The sequence below is a fragment of the Lates calcarifer genome, linkage group LG21, assembly GCF_001640805.2.
Source record: "Lates calcarifer isolate ASB-BC8 linkage group LG21, TLL_Latcal_v3, whole genome shotgun sequence".
Classification (NCBI taxonomy): Eukaryota; Metazoa; Chordata; class Actinopteri; family Centropomidae; genus Lates; species Lates calcarifer.
This window is the reverse complement of record NC_066853.1, coordinates 21,346,891-21,372,967: the sequence shown is the minus strand read 5'-3', so window position 1 is coordinate 21,372,967 and position 26,077 is coordinate 21,346,891. Positions and strand designations below refer to the sequence as shown.

The following is a 26,077-nucleotide window of genomic DNA, read 5'->3' as shown; positions in this document are numbered from 1 at the left end:
AAGAGTGAGTCTGTTTTGGAAGCTCTGAGAAGATGTATTAAAAAAAGAAGCACAAAAGCAGGTCAGCCTCCTCTGTGTGTTCACCACATTACAAGCACAACTTGTGAATATCAAAGAACTGGTTTGACTGTTTCCCACCTGTCAGAGCTCTCTGTCATAGTTCTGCCCCTGAATTAAATGATATCCAATGACATGTAGCAGTCATCCAGGCCTGGACAAGTTTCAAACCTTGTGCTGCTGACATTATTTAGCAAACATACAGTAAGTCTTATGATCTTGGGGGATTTAGATTTATATTTTGATCGAAATAAAAGGCCAGTTTTTTTTAATAAGACCTGGGTTGAATCGAGAAAAGTGAATTAGACTGAGTGGTGATGTGATACAACAGCCCGGCTGCGGCAGGAGTAAATGACCAGCAGGGCGCCTTTAACTCTCCATGTGGGAGGAGGAGTCTGAACTGCGGAAGAGCCTGTCTTCCTGTCACCTGCAAGAGGCGTTACTTCACGTGTCAGATGTGACTTTTTTAAGTGAAAGTGTCTTCTGCCTCTGACACAGTGAAGCCTACAAGCTGCTGCCGTGTCGAGGATCCAGTTCTCTTATTACAAATAATGTCGGAATCCATCAAAAACGTCGCGATATTTGGAGCCACGGGAATGACCGGGCTGGCGACCCTGCCGCAAGCAGTGTCTGCAGGTGAGCGGTGAGAGGAGAATAGTAAAGAATAGAGAATAAATTAGATAATGTGTCGATGTCTTCTGCTGTTCAAACGGTGAAACAGGGACACACAGTGACACCAGTAACATCAGGGTGTCACTGTGTTAAGTTTGCAGCCCAGAGAAAAGAAGTGGTGTGTGTTCTGGTCAAAGTTTTCACCCGCCGCTTATACCTATGATTAGTTGACTGTTCGGGTACAGGGATCTAAAATAGGGATAAACTAATGGTCAATCAATAAGCTGATCAGCTCTACCGGTTCATAATAACTTTACATTAGAAGAGATTATTAATAAAGCTTCACAGTGCCAAGTTGTGGATATCTACCTCTGCTATGAATTTAGACTTCGGCAATAAATCAGTATTAATTGTTATATACTGTGTAGCTTAACCCTTTGTGTTTTTCATTTTTTAGTTTAGTAATATAAGTTAAATAAATTTTCTCTGTGTGTGAATGTCTTTTGGAAGCATCAATAGTCATCTTTAAATATATACGTCATCATGTAACCATATCAGGTTATTAGGTCAAAACTATGGTCATATTTGACTTTGCCAATTGCTGTTGAAGCTTGTGGAAAATTTTATCTGATGCAAACTAATCAATACATTTTAGAGGTGGAACATATTCTTAACGTAAACTTACATTTAACACTGATTGAAATATTCTTTATTTACACTGGAATACAGCTTAAACTGTAAATTCCAGCTGTAATTTACTCCGTTTTTTGGCTTGAACTCTCGAAACTCATTCAGAAACATAAACTCTAGACAGACCCACACACTCACACAAATCACATCACAACATCACAAACACATCATGTCAGATGATTAATTTGATTTAGCTGCATTTTCATTTCCTTCCCTGCTGCTCACAGTGGAGTAAAAAAAAAAAAAATGTTGAGTCATGTTAGACGTTACAGATCGGCATAGTGCTGAGTCACAGCAGGCTGTGACACACAGAGCTGATAGTAGGAGATGTTCACTATCTTGCCTGTACAGGAGGGGTGGGATCACCTTTGTGTCACTGGTGAAGTTATAACAGAGCTTCTGGAGAAGACTCCTCATGTGTGTCCAGTTAGAAGAAGTTGAAATCATAAGTTGTTGCCTGCAGTGCTCTTACACTCCACGTTAAGTTAAAAAGCTTGTTCCTAACAGATTACTGCCCTCCTTCTCTTTTGCTTTACCTTGATGGAAAATGTTATAATATTGTACAAGATATGAAGGAGAAATCCTGTAGGGTTATGATATATAACCATAGTTAGCAAGTCATTTAAATGGCCTGAGGTTGCATAATCATTACATCTGTAAACTTTGCCGATATGCAATACAACTGCAGTTTTTAGGGGCAATTATTTGAAATATCATGGTAGTAATGTTGTGAGTACATGTTGCTGCTGTTTCATTTCTGTGTGTCCTCCCTCAGGATACAATGTGACGGTGCTGGTGCGGGATCCTACCAAGCTGCCGGCTGACCACAAGGCATCCAGAGTGGTGGTGGGAGATGTACTGAATAAAGAGGATGTGAAGGTGACCATGGAGGGCCAGGATGCTGTCATCATCATCCTGGGCACCAGGAACGACCTCAGTAAGGCTCCACAGTTTGAAGACACACGAAGCAAGCTAACATAAGAAAAGAAAACATAATCTGAGTCTTAACTAAGCCAAGAAGAACTCACATTTTTTAAATATTTGTCACTAATGTCATTGCGATGATTGATTTTCCGTCACTATTAATGTCAGTGCTTTGGCCTCTTCTCACATGTTTACACTGACTTGTCAACATATGATTTCCTTACATAACTGACCATGTTCACCTTACACAAGGAGGATTGTAGTTTTTGATGGTGTAATAATGTAAATTATTCACTAGAGGTCGCCATAAGACTTACCCAACACACTGCATAAGTCATCATTGTATTAGTTCGACACAATCTGATCACATCCTACACACTGAATATAAAAGGTTAGATGGTATTTACAATGTTGCATATACTGCAGAGGATGTGCGTGGATTTCTCCAGGTCAAGATTTCCAATAGCAGTAAATGCCCTAATGGATTAATTGTAAATAAACTAACTTGCAAATAACATGCAGGTAACCTAGATACAAGATAGGGTTCAGAAGATAGTAAAAATGATCAGGACTTTTAATGTTGTTGGTCTTCTAAATCATCCATTCACTAAGAATGAACACATTTTATGGTCAGTATCAGTCAGTGCCTCAAAACTATTCCTAACTTTCCTAACTTTCCTGTGTGCTCATCAGGCCCGACCACCATGATGTCTGAAGGCACCAAGAACATTGTGGAGGCCATGAAGGCTCGTGGGATTCGTAAAGTGGTCGGCTGCATGTCAGGTACAACTCACTGCTATAAACACAATAACAAAGTAGATGAACTGGTCAAAGGAAAGAGAAATGTATTTGAATGTCATGTATATGCATTTACCTGTCACTGGTCTGGTGTGGTCTTTCTTTTTGAGAGTGATAATGAAAGACAAATAAAACTAGAAACAGAAGAAAATAAAGATTTAATTTAGGTGGTAAACATCTTTATCCTCCTCCCTTCCAGCATTCCTACTATGGGATCGCTCCAAAGTCCCACCCCGTCTGGTCCCTGTGACAGAGGACCATGACAGGATGTACACGGTGCTGAAAACGTCTGGGCTGGACTACGTGGCTGTCATGCCTCCTCACATCGGTGGTCAGTAGGAATTTGAAACTAAGAGCTTTATTCCAGACAAAAGTGGGAAATATTTTTTAAAATGTTTACATGAAAATAATACAGCTAAATCTTTCTTCATCACCAACATTGGTCTTTAACAGAGAGGAAAGTCTGAGCCACACAAATTGAAACGCTGACTCACTTCTTTTGCGTCTTTGACTGGTTGTTTGTTCTATGAACTGCAGTAATAGAAAGAATAATATGTTTCCTGTTTTTGTTTGTTTGTTTGTTTGTTTGTTTGTGTGTGCGTGTGTCTCGCTCTCTCCAGATGACCTTCCTCTGACAGAAAGTTACTCAGCGACAGAAAACATGCTAAGAGGAAGAGCCATCTCTAAACACGACCTGGGACATTTCTTCGTCAAGTGTCTGTCCACCTCAGAGTGGGATGGCAAGACTGTTGGAGTGTGGGGAGACTACAAAAAATCCTGAATGAAACACTGCTGATGCTCTTCAGGCTGAAGAGTAGATATGTGTGTATGCTTAGAGATAAATGAAGGATTTTGCTATTTTTAATGAACCACTAAAGCTTTGCTGTTTTCACTTCCATGATTATGACAATTTTACAATTACAGATACAATTTTATACTAATTTTAGTTTTATCATCAGTGGTGCACAAGAGATATTTTTATACAAATGCCAAACCTGCACAGCTGCTCCTAAGCTGCCCATAAATGTGTTCATCACCATCAGTTCTATCTTTTCACATGAAAAGGATTTACATATTGAATGCTGTCCTTCCTGTGATTGAACATTTTGTCATGTGACGCCTACTGTTGCTATTCTTGTTAGTTTTATAGCTGATGAAAATAAAAGACTCTATTGTACAAAAGGTTGTGGTGAAAGAGTAAAGTGTAATGTGACTAAACATATAGCTGAAGGCTATAACAGCAACTATGATTTTAAAAAAGATTATGCAGCACTATTGTATAAAATATAAAATTTTCTTTCTTAGATTGACCCATTACAAATCTACAGGGATCTCCATGATCGTCACCTTAAATGACTTACTTACTTGACTTACATGCGTATAAAATCTGTTATATTCAATCAGGTAACAAGCTTTTCATAGAAATGTAAGGAATATGAGTTGCTTCTGCCCCCACACATTGATGGCGCTGTAATTAGATGTGAGTTTAAGCTCTCATTTGATGCTTTTGTTGGATTTGGGTATGGATCACTCATTTGATCTGCTGTGTCTCCTACAGTTCACCTCAGGTGAGTTTAACATGTCCACTGAAAGTCAGATGAGTGGCATGTGTAGCTGTTGTGCAACTCCCTCTGACAAAAATGTGTCAAGCTAACCAGGGAGAGGCAGCATATCACAGAGCTATGTCATTTCTGCCTTCAAAATAAAAGCGTAATTGAGGCGATTTACCTCTCAATCAATTTGTCACCATTTACTGACATTTTTCAGTATCCCACTGAAACACAGCAATTCCAGCCATTACCTCCATGTCTTCCTAAAAAAAATGAATATATATTTGGTGTTTTTGAGAATCAGAACCAAATACAGTCTCATTATATGGATGTTTATTTTGAAAGAAACTAGAAAGATAAGTTGCTTTATGTTCTGGCAACTTGATGTTTTCCTCTTCTGTCCAATACTCAAGCTGAGGAGGAGTCAAGGCTGTTTTTTCAAAGTTGACTTGCTGGTTCGTCGTGTGGCGAAAAATCGAGTGGAGGAATTTGAACCGAAACAGAAAATATTTGACATGTTTGACAGGAGAAGTTGAGCCTGCTGACTGTTTTCCTCCCTGACGACTGCAGCTCTCAGGTAAATGACCGTCTCTGTCTGAAATAAGACTGATCTTCACCGCTGCACATTTTATTACAGTTTAAATTACTTCTCCTGTGGACGTGTACGTGTGCAGCATCCACACTGTTTTCCTCCGTCGATGTCGCATAGTAATGTGTACATATTTAAATCTCTCGGGCTGTTTTAATAAATTACAATCAGTTCCATAGCCTTATCTCCTCTCAGTGTTTTAGTTTTTTCTCACAATAACTTTAACTTAAACGTTACACAAAACATGCAGATTTCATAATCCATTCAGTAAGGTTTGTGTTAGTTACACATTAAGTGACAAACACTTAATGTTCAAGGGCATTATGCGGATGGGGTCCCCTCTTTTGCCGTTGATGTAATCATTTAGGAATTAGTGCTATTTAAATTACATAATAACAAGTCAATCCGGTCGGGACGGCAATTAATCAGGGCGGGAGTGGATTTACAGGTGTACATATGAAATGAATTGTGATGTTATCATTATGTTTCCAACATAAGTTAGTTAACGTGTCTTTAATGTGGATTTGTAGTGTGACATTGCTCCTTTGGAATGTACCGAACATAAAACTCTACTACCCATGATGCCCTTCGTCACATCCATCCCCCAACTGAAAACCTTTTGGCGTGAAACTCAAATCACGGGCGGGAGAGGAGCGAGTTAGTCGGTTAGCAAAACTGAGCCGTAAAGTTTAGGGGTTTAAACAAAAATTATTGTTCTAAGTTGCTTTTTGATTATTCCTTAATGATTTAATTAGTTTTTTCGGGTCGAGGAGGAAGCGAGAAAACGAAAGATTAAGCGGCAGCACCGGTATCTACTAAACTTGCCGAGGAGGGACGGAAGTGATTCAACAGGTCTGTTTATTTAAAGATACCTTACTTTTGAACTGTTAAATGGTAACACGCAAGTAGTTAACGTACGTTACTCGTGTTCGTGTCGTTTATCAAGATTATTGAAGTCAGTTTAAGTGACTTTACACTGCTCTTTAATGGCCTTGTTCATTAGGTTTCTGTTTCCCTCCTACACGATGGAACCAAAGTTACAACCCCCAACACTGAGCTCACTGAATGACTCAGTCCATAGAAACTCTGATTAAAGCATAACACCGTCACTTATTTATTTAATATTCATGCAGTTGGAGACTTAATTCAGAATCCTTTTGTTTTCTCAGCCGTATTCATTCAGAAGATTTGTCGTTAAAGTATTATTTTACTACATTGTAATTTTTACTCTTTTGCCTCACTGTGTATATTGTATCAGTCTATGGCTAAAACTTTGATTCATTAGAACCATGACATTATTGGCCCAAAGTGATGTTTCGGATTGGAACAATAGTAAACATTAAGTTCATAGTGATTATAACAGAAAAGCAAGTAAATGCTCCTGTTCCTTTAGAACCTTATTGTTTTTTGTGCAAGATAAAACTGTCATTGATTAATCTACTACTGAGTTATTACTTTCTTCCCCTCCATAATAAAATTGATATATATGTCATCAGTGTTTAGATATTATTCCATTCTTCTCTGTTTTCTCAGTTTCTGAATTTAAAAAATCCCACATTCCTTTACTGAGGGCAAAACTGAGAGACTGATCATCTACAAAATGTGCACAGTGGACGATGCATAACTTTACGTCACCTAATGGTTTATGCCTTCCATTGCAGTTTAAAGATGATCATGAAGGGCCAGAAGCGTAAATTCCCACCAGAGGATGTGGAGGTTTCAGACAGGTGCAGCCCGACCTGGGAGAGCCAGCGACAGTTTGTGTTCTCAGTTTCCCTGAGCAAGTATCAGCGTGGCCAGGAGCTACCTGAACCCAGCCTGCGGAGGTCCGTTCTGATAGCCAACACACTGCGGCAGATCAGCTTAGAGGCTTGCAGGGCACCCTGTGTGGAAAGGGAAATGTCACCTTGCAGCTCTTCATCTGCACTCCAGGGAAAAGAACGAGAGAGTGCTTTCTCTGAAGTTACTGCCGCAAAGCACCACTCTGCAGTAGGGTTTACTAACAGCCACCCAGCACTTGGCAGCTGCCCCGTGCCTTCCTCAAATTACCTGTCAAATTGTGCCACGAATAGGTGTCCAGCAAGCTACCACTTGAATACATCAGACGTCCCACTGTCTGTAGGAGACGAAGATGAGGACTGGGGATCAATGTCCACAGATCCTGATTTCTCCCTCTCAGCTGCCATTTCTTCCATTCTCACTGCGCTGGACTCTACCATTGACGGGAGCCCACAGGCAGCTTTGCGGACGCCTCTGCGGTCCTTGGAGAACCTGTCGAGGCCCTCTGAGGGAAGCATGGCAGGAGTAAAGCAGGGAGTCAGAGGTTATGGGGGCAGCTGGGAGCAGCATCAGCAGCAGGAGGAGGAGGAGGAGTGTAGGATGCGGGAGAGCAACATGGAGGCGATGAGGTCCAGCTACCTCAGTGATCTCACTGTGGAGGATCTGTTCCAGGATATTGACACATCCCTGCTGGAGAGAGACATGGGAGTGCTTGGATTTAGAGGCAGCGGAGGTGGATACCCAGCTGGAGATGACCTCCTCCGCTACCTGCCACCTTTCTCTCCCTCCTCCTCCACCTCCTCACACCCCTTCTCCCTCTCTCTCAACCAGAATCTCAAGTGCCTGCCGTCCTTCTCCACATTCAGCCCATTGTCTTCTTCATCGTGTTCTTCACCATCTCTCTCTTTGCAACCATCCTCCCCCTTCTCTGGTCAGAATCATGTGAGAGAAGGACTTGAGCTGGAGCATCTGATGGAGATCCTGGTGGAGTCCTGATAACTTCATCATCATCATACTGTGAGAAATACACTTCAACAGGAAGTAACCCAAACATCATTTGCTAAATTAATGGACTAAAACTGAATTCTTTAGGCAAAGAGCTGGACTGTCAAACATGTCAAATATTCTCTTTGTTGTTTTTATATATTGCTCAAGAAATTGTGTATTATGGGCTTTAGAAAGTAGTAGGAATGATCTAGAAATGTAGAAATGGCTGATGTCGAAGACAGAAAATGCTCCACGAATGCGCTAGCAAGAGGAGTAGCTGTGATGCATCTGGCAGCTCTTATTTTAACATAAAACAAAAAAGTAACTTATGTTACAGTCAAAAATGGAGGTTAAGTGAGAATGAAAGCTATGATAATCCTGCGTTTCTGTGAACAATGAACTGCTGAAAACTATTTTATTGCAGTTTATTTTCAGCATGACTCAGCTAATTGGAACTCATGAAGGGTTGTGCCTGACTAGAGAACAGGATTTATTCAGCAGATCAGAAGTTGTCAAATGAGGAGAGAAGTTTGCAGTGGTCGCCTAAAATTTGTCAGGTGCATCACAGCTTCAAGTAATCCTGCGTTCACATTGAACATCCTGAGTTATCAGGAGTTAGGGAAAAAAGCAGCAGCCAGTTATGTACTGGTGTTAATTCATGCAGTGGGTTAAACGTTGGGTAAAACGTTGATGTGAATTCTGAGAGAATGTGATTTGGCTGGTGTTGGAGGGAGAAGGGTTGAAACACTAATATTATAGGTCAGATCTTCTGTGAAGAAGTCCTTTAACCTCTTATTTATCAAGCAGTTATAAAGGGGGCATGATATCAGATGCTATGAAATCAGGCAAGGATTTTAAAACAGCAGGGACACCCAGGAAAATGTGCTTTTAAAGTCACTGAAAACGTTTGCATACTTATGATATCAAGTGGTTCAGCCAGAAGAAGAAGAGATCCATAAGGACCAGTATTTTGTTCAGTTATGAAAAAAAAAGCAAATTTATCGTGTATAATTCTTGAAGGTTATCTTTAACTAGGTGATTCTTCTTTGTATCCTTCAGTTTATCACCAGTTATATTTCAGTAACCAGTAGTTGGGACGTACAGTAAGACTACATTTCATTTATGTATTTCTGTGTTAGCGATGAAGAAAGTTACTCTTTGAATATTGCTCAGTGGAAAAAGCACTCAGCCAGCTCACTGCCAAATCATGTCCCATCTGAAAAGATCGAAACTAGAATTTGTTTCCGCTGACATATTTCCTCTCAGAGAGTCTTGAGTGCAGCTGTGTAGCTCAGGAAACACAGTAACATGTGGTTGGTCTGTAATGGCTCAGTGCACAGTCCAGCTCAGACAAAGTATTCAGTGTCTTTAAATAGATGACTTTATTCAAAGAGCCTTTACAGTACTGTGATTATATACAAAACTCCCTCATGAGTTTGACTGTGACAGTGCAGAGCCACCACCAGAAGGTGTCAAATTATTTACAGTCATAGCCACTATGCAACAGCTTCTGTTGTACAGATGTCATATTACTGACCAGTCCCACTGGGTGATTAGTCTCAGCCACATTGGCTGATGGAGTCTGGATGGTGCTGACTTCCACCCTGTGAACAGCTGTTCACTCATCAGTCCGTCAGTTTCTGTTTGTTTTAGTGGAGTTCACATGTTTTGTCTGGTTTACATCTGAATTATTGCACTTTTGTTAATAATATGCATTTTAAGTCTCTGTCATGTGAGCGTGTGGTTTATGTTTTACTCTGTATTTATTTAGCAGTAACATTACAGGTAAGATTTGGCCAAACTGGACGTTGTTCTGTAAATGCATGTTTCAAAGAAAAAGGAAAGGAGTTACAGCTGTAAGTTAACCAGCTCTAGATGTTGACCCATCATCTAAACTAACACAGCTAAAATGCATGGCAGGAGAGTCACTGAGATAAATTGTTTGAGGAAGCTCATGATGTCCATTTGTTAGGTTTTTGTACATTTATAGCCTGTTTATGGATCAAAGTTGCTTTCTATGCAAAGTTCCTTCCTGAACAGCAGGACAGCAGTCTCAAACTATTTATAAATGGCATATTTTGTTGACAAGATGAGTAATTTAATGTTACACCATATTTGACAATTCACTAATGGTATATTAATATACTGTCATAGCAGTTATTTTATTTACTTTTATTTTCTGTACAAATATTTTAATGGTTATGTTTTGAAATGAAGAGCAGAATGCTCAGATACTATGTGTTTAGACTTTTGTAAAGAAGGCTAATGCTTGTTCACCTGTTTACCTAATGTTTTTAATAAAATATGTAAATAAAATCATGGGCTGTATTTATTCTTTTTATAATGATTACATTTTCAGTGGAAAAGCATCACAAAGGATTGAATGTAGTCTGTTGGAGAGAGTTATGATTATGTATAGACAACATTCATTGCAGGTATTAGTTTTGGAATCAATGTTTTACACTGTCTGATATTTAAATTTGAAGAAAAGCTGCAGTGGTATATTTACAGAATATTAACATTAGGTTTTGAAACAGACTTCAACCACAGACATTTCAGTTTCCAGTCCATTTCTCTACCTCAAGGCTGACCTGAGCAGTGTGGAGCATATTGAGACCACCCAGGATGTCAAGAAGTAATTTACACTGATCTGATCAAAACATGCAATAAAAGTTTTAATTGTCATGCAGGCCATATTGTGGAAGAACAGGTTTTACTTCTTTTACTTTTTTCATACTTGAAAAAATGTGAAGGAATAGACAAATATTGTTCTGTACCTGTATGACAGATGGCATCATGTAGATCCTTGTGGACAGCTTCACCCATGGCCACTTCACTCTATAACAGAGCCATCATTTTGTCTCATTCTTGTATAAATCTGAAAGACACATTTCATGATTCTTCCTAAAAACACACAGCAAATTCTCTGTGTTCGAGTCCACATATTGACAACTTCAATACATACGAGCCTGTAAAACTCAGATACGTCTGTCTTGTACATCTCTCAATGCTTCACACAACTTCAAAACTACACAAGACATGCAGAGGATGACAAACATGAGGACAAGGCAGAGTTTTTTTTTTTAATTCATGATTGTCCAATATGAATACATTACTACATTATTACTAATCTACAACATACATGCCAACACAGATGGAGACAACTTATGTTACAGTATCAGGACATAATAAGCCTGTTGATTTGATGACAACTCTGATGGTTAGAAAAATAAATGATGTGAACGCTAAAGTGCATTTCAAGTGTTGGTTCAAATCCAGACACTATAAATCACACAGAACAGGTTGTGTTTGACGAGCAACATTTGGTTTTCCACTGAAATTAATCACACCCCCAATCACCACAATGAAACACTTATTTACCCTCCTTTTCTTTCTTTTTTTACAATCTTGTTCAGTCCCTCAACTCCTGTACCTCTCCTGTTGTGAAGGTGTGGTAAAAATGCACTACATATATGTAGACACCAGGGGGCAGCACCATATAGGAGAGGACAGCCCTGCCTGTGTGACCTGAAGCAAACAGTGCATCTCTGTAGTTTCTGTGCTCTTTGAGACAGACCCAGGAACAGCAACGTAACTACTTTGACACAGGAAATCGAATTAAATAAGAGACATGTTCAAGTTAACGTCCCCACTGTTTGAAATGCTCAGTTTAGGTCCAAGTTAGGCCTTTATTTGAGGAAGTGGTCTAAAGCTGTAACAGGTTCACTTGTCAGTTCACAGCACCAGTGATCATTCATGCTTGTGAAGATACATTAAAGTGGTGCAAAAGCAAGAAAAGGCCGATCCAGCGAGCCAGTCCGAGGATATGACTGGACTGTCTGGTAAATAGTCTGGAGGTGTTTTGACCATCATGTGCAGACGTGAAATATAAAGAGAAGGAGCACGACAACGCACCCATATAAAAACAAATGCACTTAAATGTGTACAAAATTTTCATGAAGTTGAAACGGCAAGCGCTTTTACAGACTGTGTTTACCACCAAGTTTTAGTTTCAGCACAGTTATATAAAGATGAGATTTGTTAGTCCTGATGAACTAGCAACCCAAAGGCACATTAAACAACGTGAAAAGAATAAGACAAAAGTGATCGGACAACAACCAATCATGTAGCAAATGTTTTGGTTCTAGCCCTTCGTGTGCGATCCTGAGGCTGTCAACACACAAGCAGAGGCCTGTATGGTGAACACACCACAGTTACACCAGTGTTTAGGAGGAAAAGGCTCATCTGCGCCTTTTGGCCCAGGTGGGTTGCCATAGTCATGTTAAGATGGTCCTTCTAAATGTGCAGAAAGTTAATTATATGACCACTCACAAACGGTCTGGCGGCCCTCCCACAGAGGCTGAATCTCAAAACTCTCTTCTCAATTCCTCATTATTACTGTGCTCTCTTCTCTGGATGTTTTTTTAATAAGAGAGAATGAAAAAATTAAGACAAGAATTCAGATTCAGCCCGCCAGTCCGCCTGCTTTATCACAGGTTCAAGACCAAGAGATCGCCAGAGGTAGAGCTTCTGTTTCTTTTCTCTGCCCCTGCCCAACATCTCAGCCTTTGTTGATGGTATTGTACGAGGGCTGTGATCCCGGCTCCAGGGGCTTACTGGCAGCCTTTTCTGTCACATAAGGGGACGCCTGGTCTTCATATTTGTTCTCCATGATGGGCTCCCTGTCATCGTCCTGTTCAGACTCCTCGCAGCGCGGCAGCTGCAGGAAGGTGGTCAAGCCGTGCAGGTCAGCCATTTTGTGGAAGGTGCGCAGCAGGAGGTACATCATCATCAGACCCACAAACAGGTAGACTGGAGGAAAGAGCACAAAGACAGGGGTCACAGGAGGTCATTATTTTTATTAGACAAACATCCAGAATGCCATGTGTTAAGTCTATATTGGTTACAGTGCTGCTGGTAAGTTCACTGTCAGTTGTTATTAACAGTCTCCTCCTTTCACGACTGCTTAAGAGTCCACAAAGCTCTGAAAATGTGGCCACTAAAGAGCCGAGGAATTAATGTCAAAGTCTGACATGCACTGGGCTGTGGACAGAAAACTATTTTAGCAAATCCATTTCATCAAAAGCAGGACAAGAGTGCCCTCAAAGTTTGTTATTTCTGCTCTGATTCTTGTGTTTGCCTTAAAGAAAAGGCCATGTGGCTTTCTCCTGTCACATGTTTGCAATGAACTGCCCCACATAACCAGAGAGTTCAGGTCCTGGACAATAGTCGCTCACTGTACAAGTGGGCCAACTCTTCAAGAAAAACAGTGTAGGATTAGGCCTCAGCTCCACTACTGTACTGTTACTGTGGGACATTTACAGTAAGTGGTGCAGGGGAAATCCTGAGGCACACAGGACAGCACCTGCTGGTTACATATTGTTGCTCCAAGCAGCTGTGGTTCTATGTTTTTATATCTACAGGTTTCAGGAAGCCAAATCTAGGACTTTTAAGACACCACCTACTTTTTTTTTTATCTTGAATGTTGTATTGTGTTATAATGATCTGTGAAGCACATGTTAAATTTTCATGGTGAAAAACTGGTGAGTTAAATGACTGACTGTCCAAACTCCAAACTACCATCCCAAAATATTTGCTCTTCAGCAAGTCACTAGAAACGCTGTGCTGTCATAGAAAGGCCCTGTAACAGCAGTTTTTGAGTCTCTCTGACTTGAACTTTGCATGATCAATAATATGTTTCAAGATGTTTGGGGCCTTTGTACTGCATAACCTCAGGTTCAGGATACATTTTATATCGAGATAATTTATAGAGTGTATTCTGTTTAAGCAAAATAAGATTTGAAGCCTTCACTTCTTTCTCTGACAGAATGAAGGCTGGTAATAAATTAATCATACTGTGTGAAAATGGTCAAATGAGTAAACACTAATTACAGCCTTCACCTCCTGTACAGTTCTGTTTGAGGACAGAAAAAAGGACCTGAATGAAGGATAATCCAACACAATAATTCAAAATAATGAATAAAAGATTTTTGGTAAAATTTCCATTTCTGGAATAAATCGGATCTATTGTTTCAGGCTGTCATTAATACTGTTATGGGTAAATTTTCCAGTTATCACAGGAACCTTGACAGAAAATAGTAAAAATATTTGTCTTGCTCATAATACAACATATTTCATACTGCTGATTGTGATGGATTAAAACAACCATTTACAAGAAGCCAACATTAGTCATTTACCACTAAAGAAGAGATGTGTTGTTATTTACAGGACATTTACATATGAACTATTTTAGCACACAGCACTTCAGCTGGGGAAACAGCAGCGGTTTCAGAAGACGTCACGTCATCGGGCTGTGTGAACAACAGACTACATCCTGCAGCCGGTCACTAATCCTCCTCAGGACCTGCAGGGACTGTTTGGGTTAATCTGACTCAACCTACATCATTATATAACACAGCCTGCTCCGTGTGAAGTGATGGGGCTTCTCCTAAACTGGAGACTTGCAGCAGTGTCCGCAAATGTGCATCTAACCATCACATCAAAAAATGAAATCCTCCATATTTAAGTCTGCAGGGGGAAGAAAGTGTATATCCTACTGAGAGATGGTTTGAGAAACAAACCAAGTAATCCAAGGTTCCTCATCAACAGCTTTTTTTTGTTGTTGTTTACAGTAAAAAGTGTTTTAGGATGGGACTGGTTGTTTATTGGTCAAATCATTTCATTTCAACAAGCTAAACTGAAGAAACAAAGATGTGAAATGCATTTTTTCAGCTCTGAATACAGCAGGCCACATTCAGCTCAATAAGCTCTTGTGAGTGTTTGTCAGATATTCACTGTAGAGCTCTCTGACTTAGACCGCAGTGGAGAAAAAAAAAAAAAAAAAAAAACACAGTATGGCCACTTTTAGACAAAAGTCATTCCAACTCTGATTCAATTACAGAGAAAACACCCACACAGAAACGGAAAAACAAGAGCACGACTATGAAAATAACCTCCGTCATGTGACAGTGATATCTTGATCCAGACAAGAACAAAGAGCCACTGCGATCCGGTACAGCGTTTTATGAAGAGGGACATTTATGGTTAACCTCCACATCATATTGTTGAGAGTGGTTTCAACACTAAATGATATGTTCCTATTTTAAAGCCAACACTGGCTACCAGCACTGCACCAGCAGAAGGCAGATATCACTTTGCATTTCTAGATGTAGCTTTGCTGTGGGGGTAAAATGAGATGAATTAATATCATGAATAACTGAGTGAAAGAGATGAAAGATGACTCACAAGATGCTGTTGCCAAAGTTACGACAGAATCAGCCTCCAATATGGATAATAACTGAGATATTTCAGTCTGGACTCAAAGTGGTGGACTGACAAACCGACAGACGGTTGTTGTTATCCACAGAACCATACCGCCAGCATGACTAAAAACTACTGAACAAAAAAATCCCCTGAGGGGATTTGCTCTTTAATTTAAGCCACTGTCTGACTCCCACACACTGAACTTAGTATTACAGTCAGAGTGCTGTTGTTTTGACTCTCTCAAGGTTTTAAAGCTCAATCAAAAACAAACTTCTATCAAAAGCCAATATCGGCTCCTAGATAATTTCAATTCTGTTTCACGTAATTCTCTGCAAACTAGGATTTCTTTACAATGAGCGACACAGAAGACTGAACTTCAATTTACAGGGTGTTAATAGATAAAGTCGGAGAGCAGTGTCATTTATGAGGAACCAAGAAAGGAGAAGCGGTGCGGGGTGTTACTGCTCACATCAGAGGTGAGAATGAAGAGGACGTGCACGGCAGCAAAGGTCAGCTTCTCCCCCTCCTAACAGCAAGACAAGACAATCATCCTGTTTTTAATACATTTCTGTTTCACTGTATGCTCTCAAGAAAGCATTTTAAAAAACATCCTCTTTTTTCCTCTAGAGTAAAGAAGGTGAGGAGAAGTTTCTGCAGCAGAGACACATGAATCGGTCGGCGATCTGGTGGTGTGATCGTCTGTCACCTCTATGCCTCTGCACACAGTCAGGTCAGACTATATAAGGGATACGCCGGGGGACCTGCTCTCATCTACAGCTCTGCAGGCATGTGGCGGTTCTGTGTGACCCCCCTCACTGGACAGAACCAGACCAGACTAGATGTGTCACGTTAGCTTTCATTTTCACGCACCCAATGCAAGCAATGGGTTTTTTGTTTAAATCTTTAGTAACCACTGTAGTGAAATAACAACAACAACAACAACACCAGGGTAGTAATTTGCAAATATTATGCTTCCTCTGTGTGCGCTGAATTTTAATTTGATGTTTGGATGGTTTAGAGACATGCAGTGGTAGTGGGAACCAGTGTATTGTAATGGGAATTCATGGGCTCACGTTCATGTTGATAAACTAACTGAATAAATATGATTCCCCCAAGATGAAGCAGAGGCAGTTTCTGCAGTGACATTTCTGCTGCCATCAACTATCCTCAGTTGTATTTTCTCTTTATCGACATGGCTATGGCAGCAGTATGGCAGCCATTTTTAAATTTCCACACAGAAAAGTAAGTGTTGCACCTAAAAAGCACCTCTCTTCAGTTACAGTTAAAAGTTTGGCCTGGTGAAAATCACGTTAGCTCCTGGGTGTTTGCTTAGGTGCATATTTAAACTAGTCTACTTAAATGTTCCCTGTGGACAAACAAAACTTGTGTTTACATTCAGTGTTTCTTGCAAAAATATACGGTGTGCATCCTCGTAGTCTAAAAGAAGTGGTGAATACACTTTCTTGCTCACAAAATATTCACAAATCTGATTTTTAAGCATTTTAAATCCTGAATTCTTCACATTAGTATTAGTTTCTTGGCCTGTTACCGCCCCCTGCAGTTCAGTGGAATAATGTGAAACCTTTGGCAGAACTGCTCATTAAATTACCTGTGTTTGCATGTTTTCTCATCCATGTGTGCAAGACAAACAAAACAGAGACCCACTGATAGCAAAGTCCTGCATAGTGATTACCAGAGGTTAAAAAAAAAAAAAAAAAAAAAAAAAAAAAAAAAAAAAAAAAAGCACCACAGGGTATTCTTTAATGTAAACATGTTGGGATGTAACCTGCCCAACAAAAGAGGAGAAGGGCAAGTCTGACAATACACTTTACTGACTAAACTCAAACAGCTGCGTGTTGTAGCTTTGAGTTTTTTCCTCCCTAGATTGTTCACTCTGTATATTTCATAAAATATAACATCAAACCTCAACATCTGTGTATGCAGCTGTTATTTCTGGGAAAACGTATTTTTATTTTTGACATCCCGACTACACACTGTCAGCTAAGTGTGTGTTGAATCATAACTGGGAAGGTAGTGAGAGTGAGTAATGTTAAGCCTGGGATTTGTATTTTTTTAACATGTCTATGATACATTTTAAGTGTGAGTGACACTCTGCACTAATCTACCTACATTAACTAAAAACTGCAGGCATGCATTTAAAGCTGATCTGCTGGACCTGGCTTCGGACTCAGTAAACAGTAGCAGTTACAGATATGAACGTCAATGTGTAATGTTCCATGATGAGACAACACCTTCTTGTCAAACATATACTGCCAATGGCCAAGCCTCAGAAGACGACGTGAGTGGGCCTGGTGCTGTGACATGAGAGATATTCAGACTTTACTTTGAATCAATCAGATATCAAATGTAGCAAAAACAAGTAATAAGTAATAATGGTTAAGCAGAAATCAGTGTTTGCCCTCAAGATTATACTTGATACTTGTGTGATTAGAAAAAAAAAATGGCTTTGGAAAAATGTTAAAAGGACATAAAAAGACACACAAGATATTTGTCATTTCATTTCTTATCCTGCCAGCTTCAGTGGAATTCAGTGTGAAGGAAAGGACAAATATGACTTTAACATTGTGGATTTTCTGGGCTTTAGTCTGATATCACTGTATTTAGCCATAATAGGTTGCATTAAGTTGGGTGACTGAACTAGTTCATTTCTGTTCTATGCGGGAGATAATAGCAACGGCACTCACCCATGACAGAGACCTGATACAGCTGCTTGTTTCTCTGCCCAGGCTGTGTCCCTGGAACGAAATCCCCCAGCCCGATGGTGCACAGTGAGATGAAACAGAAGTAGATGCCGTCCAAGAACGACCAGGACAACTCTACCGCGCTGAACACCGCAGCCGGAGCGATGAAGAAACACAGCACCACCAGAACCAGAAGCAACACGAAGTGGACGACGGTCGCCGGCCGAGGCTCCATGCCTGAACGCTGCAGGAGGCCGACTGGAGCGAGGACCAGAGGGTACATGAGCCTCTGGACGCAGGCGGTGAGCACCAGCATGGTGAAGGGAACGCCTATCAGGGCGTAGAGGATGGAGAAGGCCTTCCCAGTGTCAGACAGAGGAGTGGTGTGGCCATAACCTGGAGATGCAGGGAGAGGACACGAGTGTTGGAGGAGGAGGGGGGAGTACAGGAGAGGAAGAGGGGAGACACAACACAAAGTACAATTGTGTAAAAGTTAAAATTGTGACACATGGGATGGTGGACAGAACAATACCGACTGTGTTTGCCTGCATTTCTACACACAATAATAATTATTATTATTAAAACTGTGAACTCTATGAGCTGCTAAACAGCATTTTTCGCAACATGTTTGTTTCAGTGGTTTCTTTTTACCATGTGTGCCTTGCTTTCATACTTTTATGTTTTGGTGAGCTACAGAACATTTTCCCACTCTAATGAACAATAAAGTTGTATGATATTCTTAATCAATGTAGCACCCGTGAAACACCTTTAACAATCTCACCCATGACAGGGAGGGAGCCTGTATGTAACCTGAGAGGAAAAACTCTCTCTTTTGTAGAGAACAGTTGCTTTGAAGACGATCAGTTCTGTACTGGACGGGAGGCAGAAATATGAGAGAAATATGAGCGAAAGGAGAAAAAAGATGACAATGCCCTCATCCATCCACATTGCTCAAAAGGAATACACTCCTTCTTTTGGATGATACCTGTGTGATTTGGATGCATTTACTCAAAACGTGCTCAAAAACAAAAGCATCTCCACAATTTATAGCTGAATCATTTAAAACAGTCTAATTCTACAGAATCAGTAGTGTTCCAGGTAAAGCTAACAGCACCTAACTGGCTCTTGAAGCTGGGCTGAAGCCAACCTTTAGGTTCAAAAAACGGCAGCTGTGGCCAATAACAGGAAACTAATGTAGGGAGGAAGAAAATAAAACCCAGGCTCATGGCACAAACTATTCACTGAATATCTGTCAAACCTGCCCACGGGGAAGCATTACCTCGCAGGCAGAACTGAAACCATTGTAACTGATGTAACTGATACGAGCCTGATGACTGGGCCAGATTTCAGCGCGGTCTCCTCTGTCACATTAAGGAAAAGCGATTCGTGGCAACAACGTGTCATAAAAATATAATGAAAACAATACAGCCCGCAGTAAAGAAACATTACAAAAAAGCACAATCTACTCAAACAAATAAAACTAACACATTGATCCATACAGTGCTGACCAGAGTCAGCTGATAAGAGCAGCAGGGGTCCGCAGAGTGCAATAAAAAAAAAACAACAATCCTGCATGTGTGCAAAATGACTGTTTGTACAAGAGGAAGATATAATATCAACTGATGTGCAAACAATCTAACTGCAGTGGGATTAAAGAAGTTCCTGTTTACTTGGTCTGTGAGGATGAGATCCAGAGAGCTGGCGGTTTTTAACCAACCTGCTGTTCATGCGAAAGATCACAAACCAGGCTACACCACAAAAACAGCTTCAATTACACAAACTCATCATTTTACTCACACAACATGAGAGCTGCAGTTTGTGCAGAAATAAAACACTGCTGCACTTTCCACCTCTTTTTATCCCTAAGCAAAGTTCTTTAACAGCATCAGTAGCACTTCACAGAAAGATGCAGATTTGGACACAGGATTATGTTCAGTTGTTATGCTGTCACAACATATGCGTTGTAACTATATCACATGTACTCTGAAATTGTTTAAGTTCATTTCACACTGTGAACTAGTGCGTCCAATTTATTTCTGTGGAGTAATGTAGCCTGACATTATTACATTCTCAATACAATGAACCTCTGCTAACGACCGGCTGGATTTTAGATGATGTGTTTAAATGTTGCTGCCTGACAGCGACTTCATGACAACAGTACAAAGCTTCCTTTGTCAAAGTCAACCTGCAGGTTATTATCCATCATTATAAATGTTCACGAACAGAGACAAACACAAACATGGTTAGTTGGGTGTAACTAAAAATCACATGATGGCCTTCCTTCAACGTGCAAGTGTTTAACTACAAAAAGCATGGGAGGGACAAAATGTTTTTGAGGACAGTGACTGACCAGCCATCTGTAGCATGACCCTGATAGTACTATCACTCTGCTGCAGTGGACCTTGAGACTCACATCTGGTGAGACAACACAGTCTGTCTTTTGTGCCTGGATGAAGCAGTGAAATCATGCCTCAAAAATACTGTGAAATACATCGCAGCCTGAGCATTCATATCTCTTCCAACTACAAATAAAACGACGCGACTTCCCTGCAGAAAGACGGGGATGGTGATTTCCTCTAACTTCCGTTTAACTGGTACTTTGAGGGGTTTTACAGACTGCAGTGATCTTGTGTCTCTGTGGTTGTTTTGTGTAGTCACTGGATTGACTTTCCTAACTAGAAAATCTTCAGTCAGTCTCTTCAAACAGAGTGTGGTCCCTTGGATTCCTAGGCCTGTGCTCAGTAGGGCTACTCCAGTAATCCATTCATGTTAGAAAGTAACTCAGGGTGGAGGGAACCTGAATACAATGTGAGCTGTTGTTTATGTTCCACATCTGGTGACACTGTAACGACATGTAAAATTTGTACATCTGCAACGTGAATCACCCACTAGTATTCTTCACTGAATCCAGCCAGTGTCGCCAGTCACAAGCTACTGTATCTTATCAGCAGCAGCCATTCAGTTTCAGTATGGAATGACAAAAAAAAACATTTCATACTGTACAAATCCTTAATAAATGCAATTCAGAATGTCATGCACAGACATACCATCAGTCTGGAAATCCCCCCTCCCAACTCTTGGCAGCTGTGCAGGTCCAAAGTATTCAGCCGTTGAACTGATAAACTTTACAAAGCACAGGACCTGTTTGTTTACACCCAGGGTCTTATTTTCAAATTCATACTGGTCATGGTGACGTTTTAGTCCCCAGACGTCATTTGGTGAGATCTGGGGGTCAGTGACATCCCCAGCTCAAACAGGGAAGGAACATGAGAGCTCAGATTCTAAATAAACTCGAGCTTGAAATTACTTCCCAAACTGTCCATTGTAAACTTCCATAATTTGCACAACAACTTTATGGTCCCACTAATGAACCGTACTCACAGTGGTTCTGCACACACAGTTATTCTATGCAGACAATTTGGGTGCCATCACTTCTAGGTTCACCTCCAGGTGAAAGGTTTAAATAATAAACCAGTGGTTTATTTACAACCTGAGTTAGCACATGACAGCTTGTGCTCTTTGTCTTGTTTGCCTGGGCCGAGAACCCTCAAGTTAAAAACACCAGATACATCAACTGAACGTATCAAAAACATTTAAGGAAGTGTCACGTAAGAAAACACACACGGTATTGTGAAAGAAATTCATGCATCACTTAGGGCAAACAAACACCTCCTGAACACAAAGATGACTTCTGTTCTGCTTCATGCATGAATCTGCATTTCCCCAGTGGCCATGTGAGTGTCTGGTTGGCAGCAGAGTGTCTGTGAATGTGACCGTTTTCATACTAGTTTGTGTAGAAAGCACAGCAGCTCGCAACAGAAGTCTCTAATAGCTTGCTACCTTGATGATGCTGCAGCAGTTTGGTGCTGGATCCTGTTAGCGTCGACTCTGACAGCGCACGTCAAAACTATCTCATATATATATATATCTTGGGACAAGTCCAAGTCAAGTCACATACTGCAACAACTACAAGGTCCAATACAAATGACTTCCTTAAGACACAATTATCATGTCTATTAAAGAAGCTCAGGCATATATTTTGGTGAAATGACAGAAATCGCTTTAACTTTTATCAAAATTGTGAAATGAAATGAGTAATTAAAAAATAGTCTCTTTTCTTCCCCAGTGAGAATTTACACATTATGTTTCAAACATGCTGCACCAGTGCATCACTCTGCGTGGCCACAACATCCTGTATCAACAGGAAATACAGGAAAAGCGAGGCTAACACCCCACTATGGATGGATGCTGTTTTTTGTTCCAACATCAACTGTAACTGTAACAAAGTACCACTGAACCAACAACTGCTTTGTGGCTGCACTGTTGTTGTTGCGCTGGGCAGCTCCTCCAAACTAAGGTGTGTACTTGAATGTGAAGCAGGGTGTTGTTTTAAGAAAGCGCATACGCACATCATGTTCATACAGCAACTTTCTCAGGATGTTTAAAAAATACCAGGAGTTCTGTTGCCACTCAGGTATGACCAATTTTTGAATATGTAATCTTATACCATTATATGAGAGACGTCCTGCTGGTGAATTAAGACATAAAATCTTTCCACAAAACAGAAACACATAATTTGTTGTTGAAAAAAATAAAAAGAAACTTTTCATCTCATGACCAGGCCACTGACCCTCAGGCCTTTACTGCAACAACTGCAGACATGGTGATCATCTCCGGTCAGCCCCAAGTTTTAAGTTGCAACTTCAACGGGTTCTCCAGCGATCTGGTATTGAACTTTCTTAAAGCCGAGTGGCTTGATAGAAACCAGTTTTTCAAAAGAATGGTCAAAATCAATGACATTAGGTCAAGATCCTACATTTCCCATTGTTCCAAGTCCAACCTAACAGAATCATGGCTCCGGAAGAGGAAGACACTATACAACTGTTTTAACAGGCTGAGTAGAGAGCCTCATGATGAGTCAAGTGAGCTTCATATAAAATGATAAGATAGACTTTAGTGTCCCAAAACAATTAAATAAAAACTTTAAAACTTATACAACAAATAAAACAGTAATATTGTGTGTAAGTATTGCACATTCTTTCCTTCCTTCATAGTGCTCTGCATAAAATGAATGACCTTATTCTTTAATTGTACTGACAGGTTACTGCACATCCCTTGAATACCGTACCTGATTAAACTCTCTGAAACTGACTGATGCTCTGATGTGATCTTGTACTGTCGGTCATTCCCCCTCAGGTCTAAGACTAACAATCTAAATCACAGAGCCTAACCCTAAGCAGCACCTTCACCCGCCTAACTAAGATGATGTGAGATAAACTGTGCCTTAAGGGTGTGGATGTGCACATGAGTGAATAGTTTGGGGAAAAACCTAACATCAGGGCTGAGCTCCCTGTGGATGAGCTGCCAAAACACAAAAACATCTGTGAGGCAGGACAACTCTGCTCTCACCCAGCTGCACCAGTTACTTCCTCTAACATCCAGGACACCAAGTTTCCTGGCAATTGTCAGAAAACTTCTGAATCTATAAATCACCCCCTTCTCCTATCATCAACAACTTTGTCTCATAATTTCACAATAAAAGCTTCTGAGCCTCCTGGATATTTACTTGGATAAAAGGAGTCACACCATACACACTGCTCAACCTTTCATATCTCGCTGTGTAGTCTATACATGTGGGATTTTTACAAGAAAATGAACCGGAAATGAACTTTCCCTTGATCACAGTGCGTTGTTAAAAAAAGTACTTTCCCCCCCTGGTTGTATCGGGTTGTGTTTCTTCACTGACGTTAGCTCAAAGTTGCACAGCTGCACCTTGAATGTAACATCCACGACACGTGGCAAAATAACGCCATAAAATCATTTCCAGTAACTGACTCTTGTGGTGTTTCATCTCCAGTCCAAACACAAAAACATAAGGTCCCTGTATAGCACTGCTGGTGTCTTTGTATTATTCAGTTAGTTGATAGTTTAAACCGTTACACTCACTGTTAACACCGCTGACATTTTTGCTGTGATGGGATTTTGAAGTTATTTATCGCGTCGTGCGTAAAAACGCGCCTGTGACTTTCCTCTGCAAAACTTTATCTTTATTTTTTCTTTTTTGTTCTGAACTCACCTACAGTGGTGACTAGAGTGTTGGCGAAGAACATGGAGGATGTGAGGTCCCAGTTAGAAGCACCGGAGGAGTTTCTGAGGACGGAGACGCCGTACTTGTTGGCTGACAACACTTTGACCAGAAAGAGTTCGAGGGACGCGGCGTTGACGCAGCTCTGGTTCAGAAACTGCTGCTTCAGGGTTTCCATGTCATGTCGCAGCTTGTCCTCCACTGGCCGCTCGATGCTGGAGAAAACCAGGGCCCCGAACAGCAGGTAGATGATATAAAACAGCACGAAGCCCGTAAGCAGCAGCCACGACTTGCCCACAGAATGCATGTCTTGTTTTTACTCCTGGGCCAACATCAGTGAAGCTGCTCACCGGAGATTCCCTCTCTGCCTCTGTGGCCGCTTTCCTTTCTTTACTGTGTGGAAACTTGTTTTTAGGGGCTGTCCTAATTGAACTTGAACCCCTCCTTGTCTCAGCGTCCTCCTCCCACAGTGGAGGCAGGAGGGTGTGTTCAGCGGACTCCCGCAACCGCATCCTGATCCTGAATCCTGAAAAGTCTCGAGGTGTTTGTATTAAATGACCAGATTCTGTCACCCACGAACAAATATCACTTGCTTAGCTCTGTCTGGAAGACATTTTAATTCATGAAACACTTTTCTCCCCCACTGAAATGAAAAATAATCCCCCTGCTGTTCAGTAATGAAGATCCATGCTCCTTCAAGGTCTATCACAGTTTTAGGAGTTACATTTACCTTATTTTCCATTATTGTACATTTCCTTTGGGGTGTAAGACATGTAATGATGTACTTGTCTTAAAGTAAGACTTCCACCTGCCATGTTTGTGTAATTTCTCAGTTTATTTTCATGTTTCAGTCTGTATATGGAAGTATGTGTAGTGTATACAGTATATTATGTCCTGTTAATAATAATATGATCTTGTTTTATTTGTTGACATGCCTGTTAAGAGTTTCCATTCATCCATCGAGAGAGGCGGGGTACACTCCGGACAGATCACCAGTCCATCACAGGGCCAACACACACGGACAAACAACCATTCACACCTACGGGGATTTTAGAGAGTCACCATTAGTCACCTAACCTGCATGTCTTTGGCCTGTGGGAGGAAGCTGGAGTACCTGGAGTGAACCCACGCAGGCACAGGGAGAACATGCAAACTCCACACAGTTTGAGATGTTAGAGGAAGTTGTCCTGGGTTTGAAAACCGGGAACCTTCTTGCTGTGAGGCGACAGTGCTAACCAGTGCCGCCTGTGTTAGGAGTTTATGAAGTTTATATACACAGTGTTTTAGTGATGTTGCTTCTCCAGCAACTACAGTTCCAGGTTTTCTCCTGCGTGTTTCCTGGTCTAGGTGTGGCCCTCACGTGGCTCTGCAGTGGCTGAGCCCTGGAGGCTACACTCAGGCTGAGTCACTGATATCATTCTGCGTGGCATGTGGACCAGAAACCCACGTCTGTGTACAGTATCCTAAACACGGCCACAGGAAAACCATCTGTAAAACCTCCTAAATCATCTTACTTATTCATGCTATTGTTCAGTAGTGTGTTTGTAAGTGAACCCCTGGTATTCACCAGAGTTTCCTCTAACACTGAGCCTCATACTGACCTGAAATGACCCTGGCCTGGGTCAGTAGACAGTTCCCATGATGTCTATGATGGCCTAAATGTTTCTTCTTCCACAAACCACTATAGCACAAACACAGCGCTGTTTCAAAATCTGATGTGAAACTGGCAGCATTTATGGATATTAGGTACAAAGTATTGGTAGCAGTTAGCCCCAGTATAAATATGAAATGTATGAATCAGCTGTTAAACTGCAGCATCATTTTATCCACTGATCAGCATCAGTAAGAGATGTTACAGGAAGTTGTCCTGGGTTTGGAATTTCTGTCGAGGTTCTTTAAGAGCCTGCTCTGTGTTTACATGAGTTTTCTCCAAATTATGCATTTATTATAATTCAGTGTATAATATACTCCTGCTCACTGGTCTTTAATATTTTGGATGGGCTTCGTGTTTCCACACAAGGATCACTTAAAGCAATTTCTT

The 26,077-nt window shown here is 40.8% G+C and overlaps 3 protein-coding genes across 5 annotated transcripts; 2 read left to right on the top strand and 1 right to left on the bottom strand.

Moving 5' to 3' along the window:
• Positions 1–490: 490 nt before the first annotated feature.
• On the top strand, positions 491–4,263 carry blvrb (biliverdin reductase B). The gene is made up of 5 exons (XM_018665612.2): positions 491–693; positions 2,135–2,296; positions 2,977–3,066; positions 3,281–3,412; positions 3,702–4,263. The coding sequence occupies exons 1-5, from the start codon at positions 609–611 to the stop codon at positions 3,860–3,862; spliced, it is 630 nt and encodes a 209-aa protein (XP_018521128.1). The 5' UTR covers positions 491–608; the 3' UTR covers positions 3,863–4,263.
• Positions 4,264–5,042: 779 nt separating this feature from the next.
• On the top strand, positions 5,043–10,314 carry sertad3 (SERTA domain containing 3). Of its 3 annotated transcripts, XM_018665603.2 has the most exons (3): positions 5,044–5,208; positions 5,976–6,072; positions 6,882–10,314. In XM_018665603.2, exon 3 carries the CDS (start codon positions 6,889–6,891, stop codon positions 7,993–7,995), a length of 1,107 nt encoding a protein of 368 aa, XP_018521119.1. In that variant the 5' UTR covers positions 5,044–5,208; positions 5,976–6,072; positions 6,882–6,888; the 3' UTR covers positions 7,996–10,314. The 3 variants fall into 3 exon arrangements, with proteins under 3 accessions (XP_018521121.1, XP_018521119.1, XP_018521118.1); XM_018665605.2 differs by lacking the exon at positions 5,976–6,072 and having other exon boundaries at positions 5,043–5,208; XM_018665602.2 differs by lacking the exon at positions 5,044–5,208 and having other exon boundaries at positions 5,219–6,072.
• Positions 10,315–11,048: 734 nt separating this feature from the next.
• Positions 11,049–24,451, bottom strand: kcnk6 (potassium channel, subfamily K, member 6). Its single transcript, XM_018665580.2, has 3 exons — positions 24,028–24,451; positions 17,955–18,347; positions 11,049–12,798 (listed from the first exon to the last, which is right to left on the bottom strand). Exons 1-3 carry the CDS (start codon positions 24,341–24,343, stop codon positions 12,548–12,550), a joined length of 960 nt encoding a protein of 319 aa, XP_018521096.1. The 5' UTR covers positions 24,344–24,451; the 3' UTR covers positions 11,049–12,547.
• Positions 24,452–26,077: the final 1,626 nt, after the last annotated feature.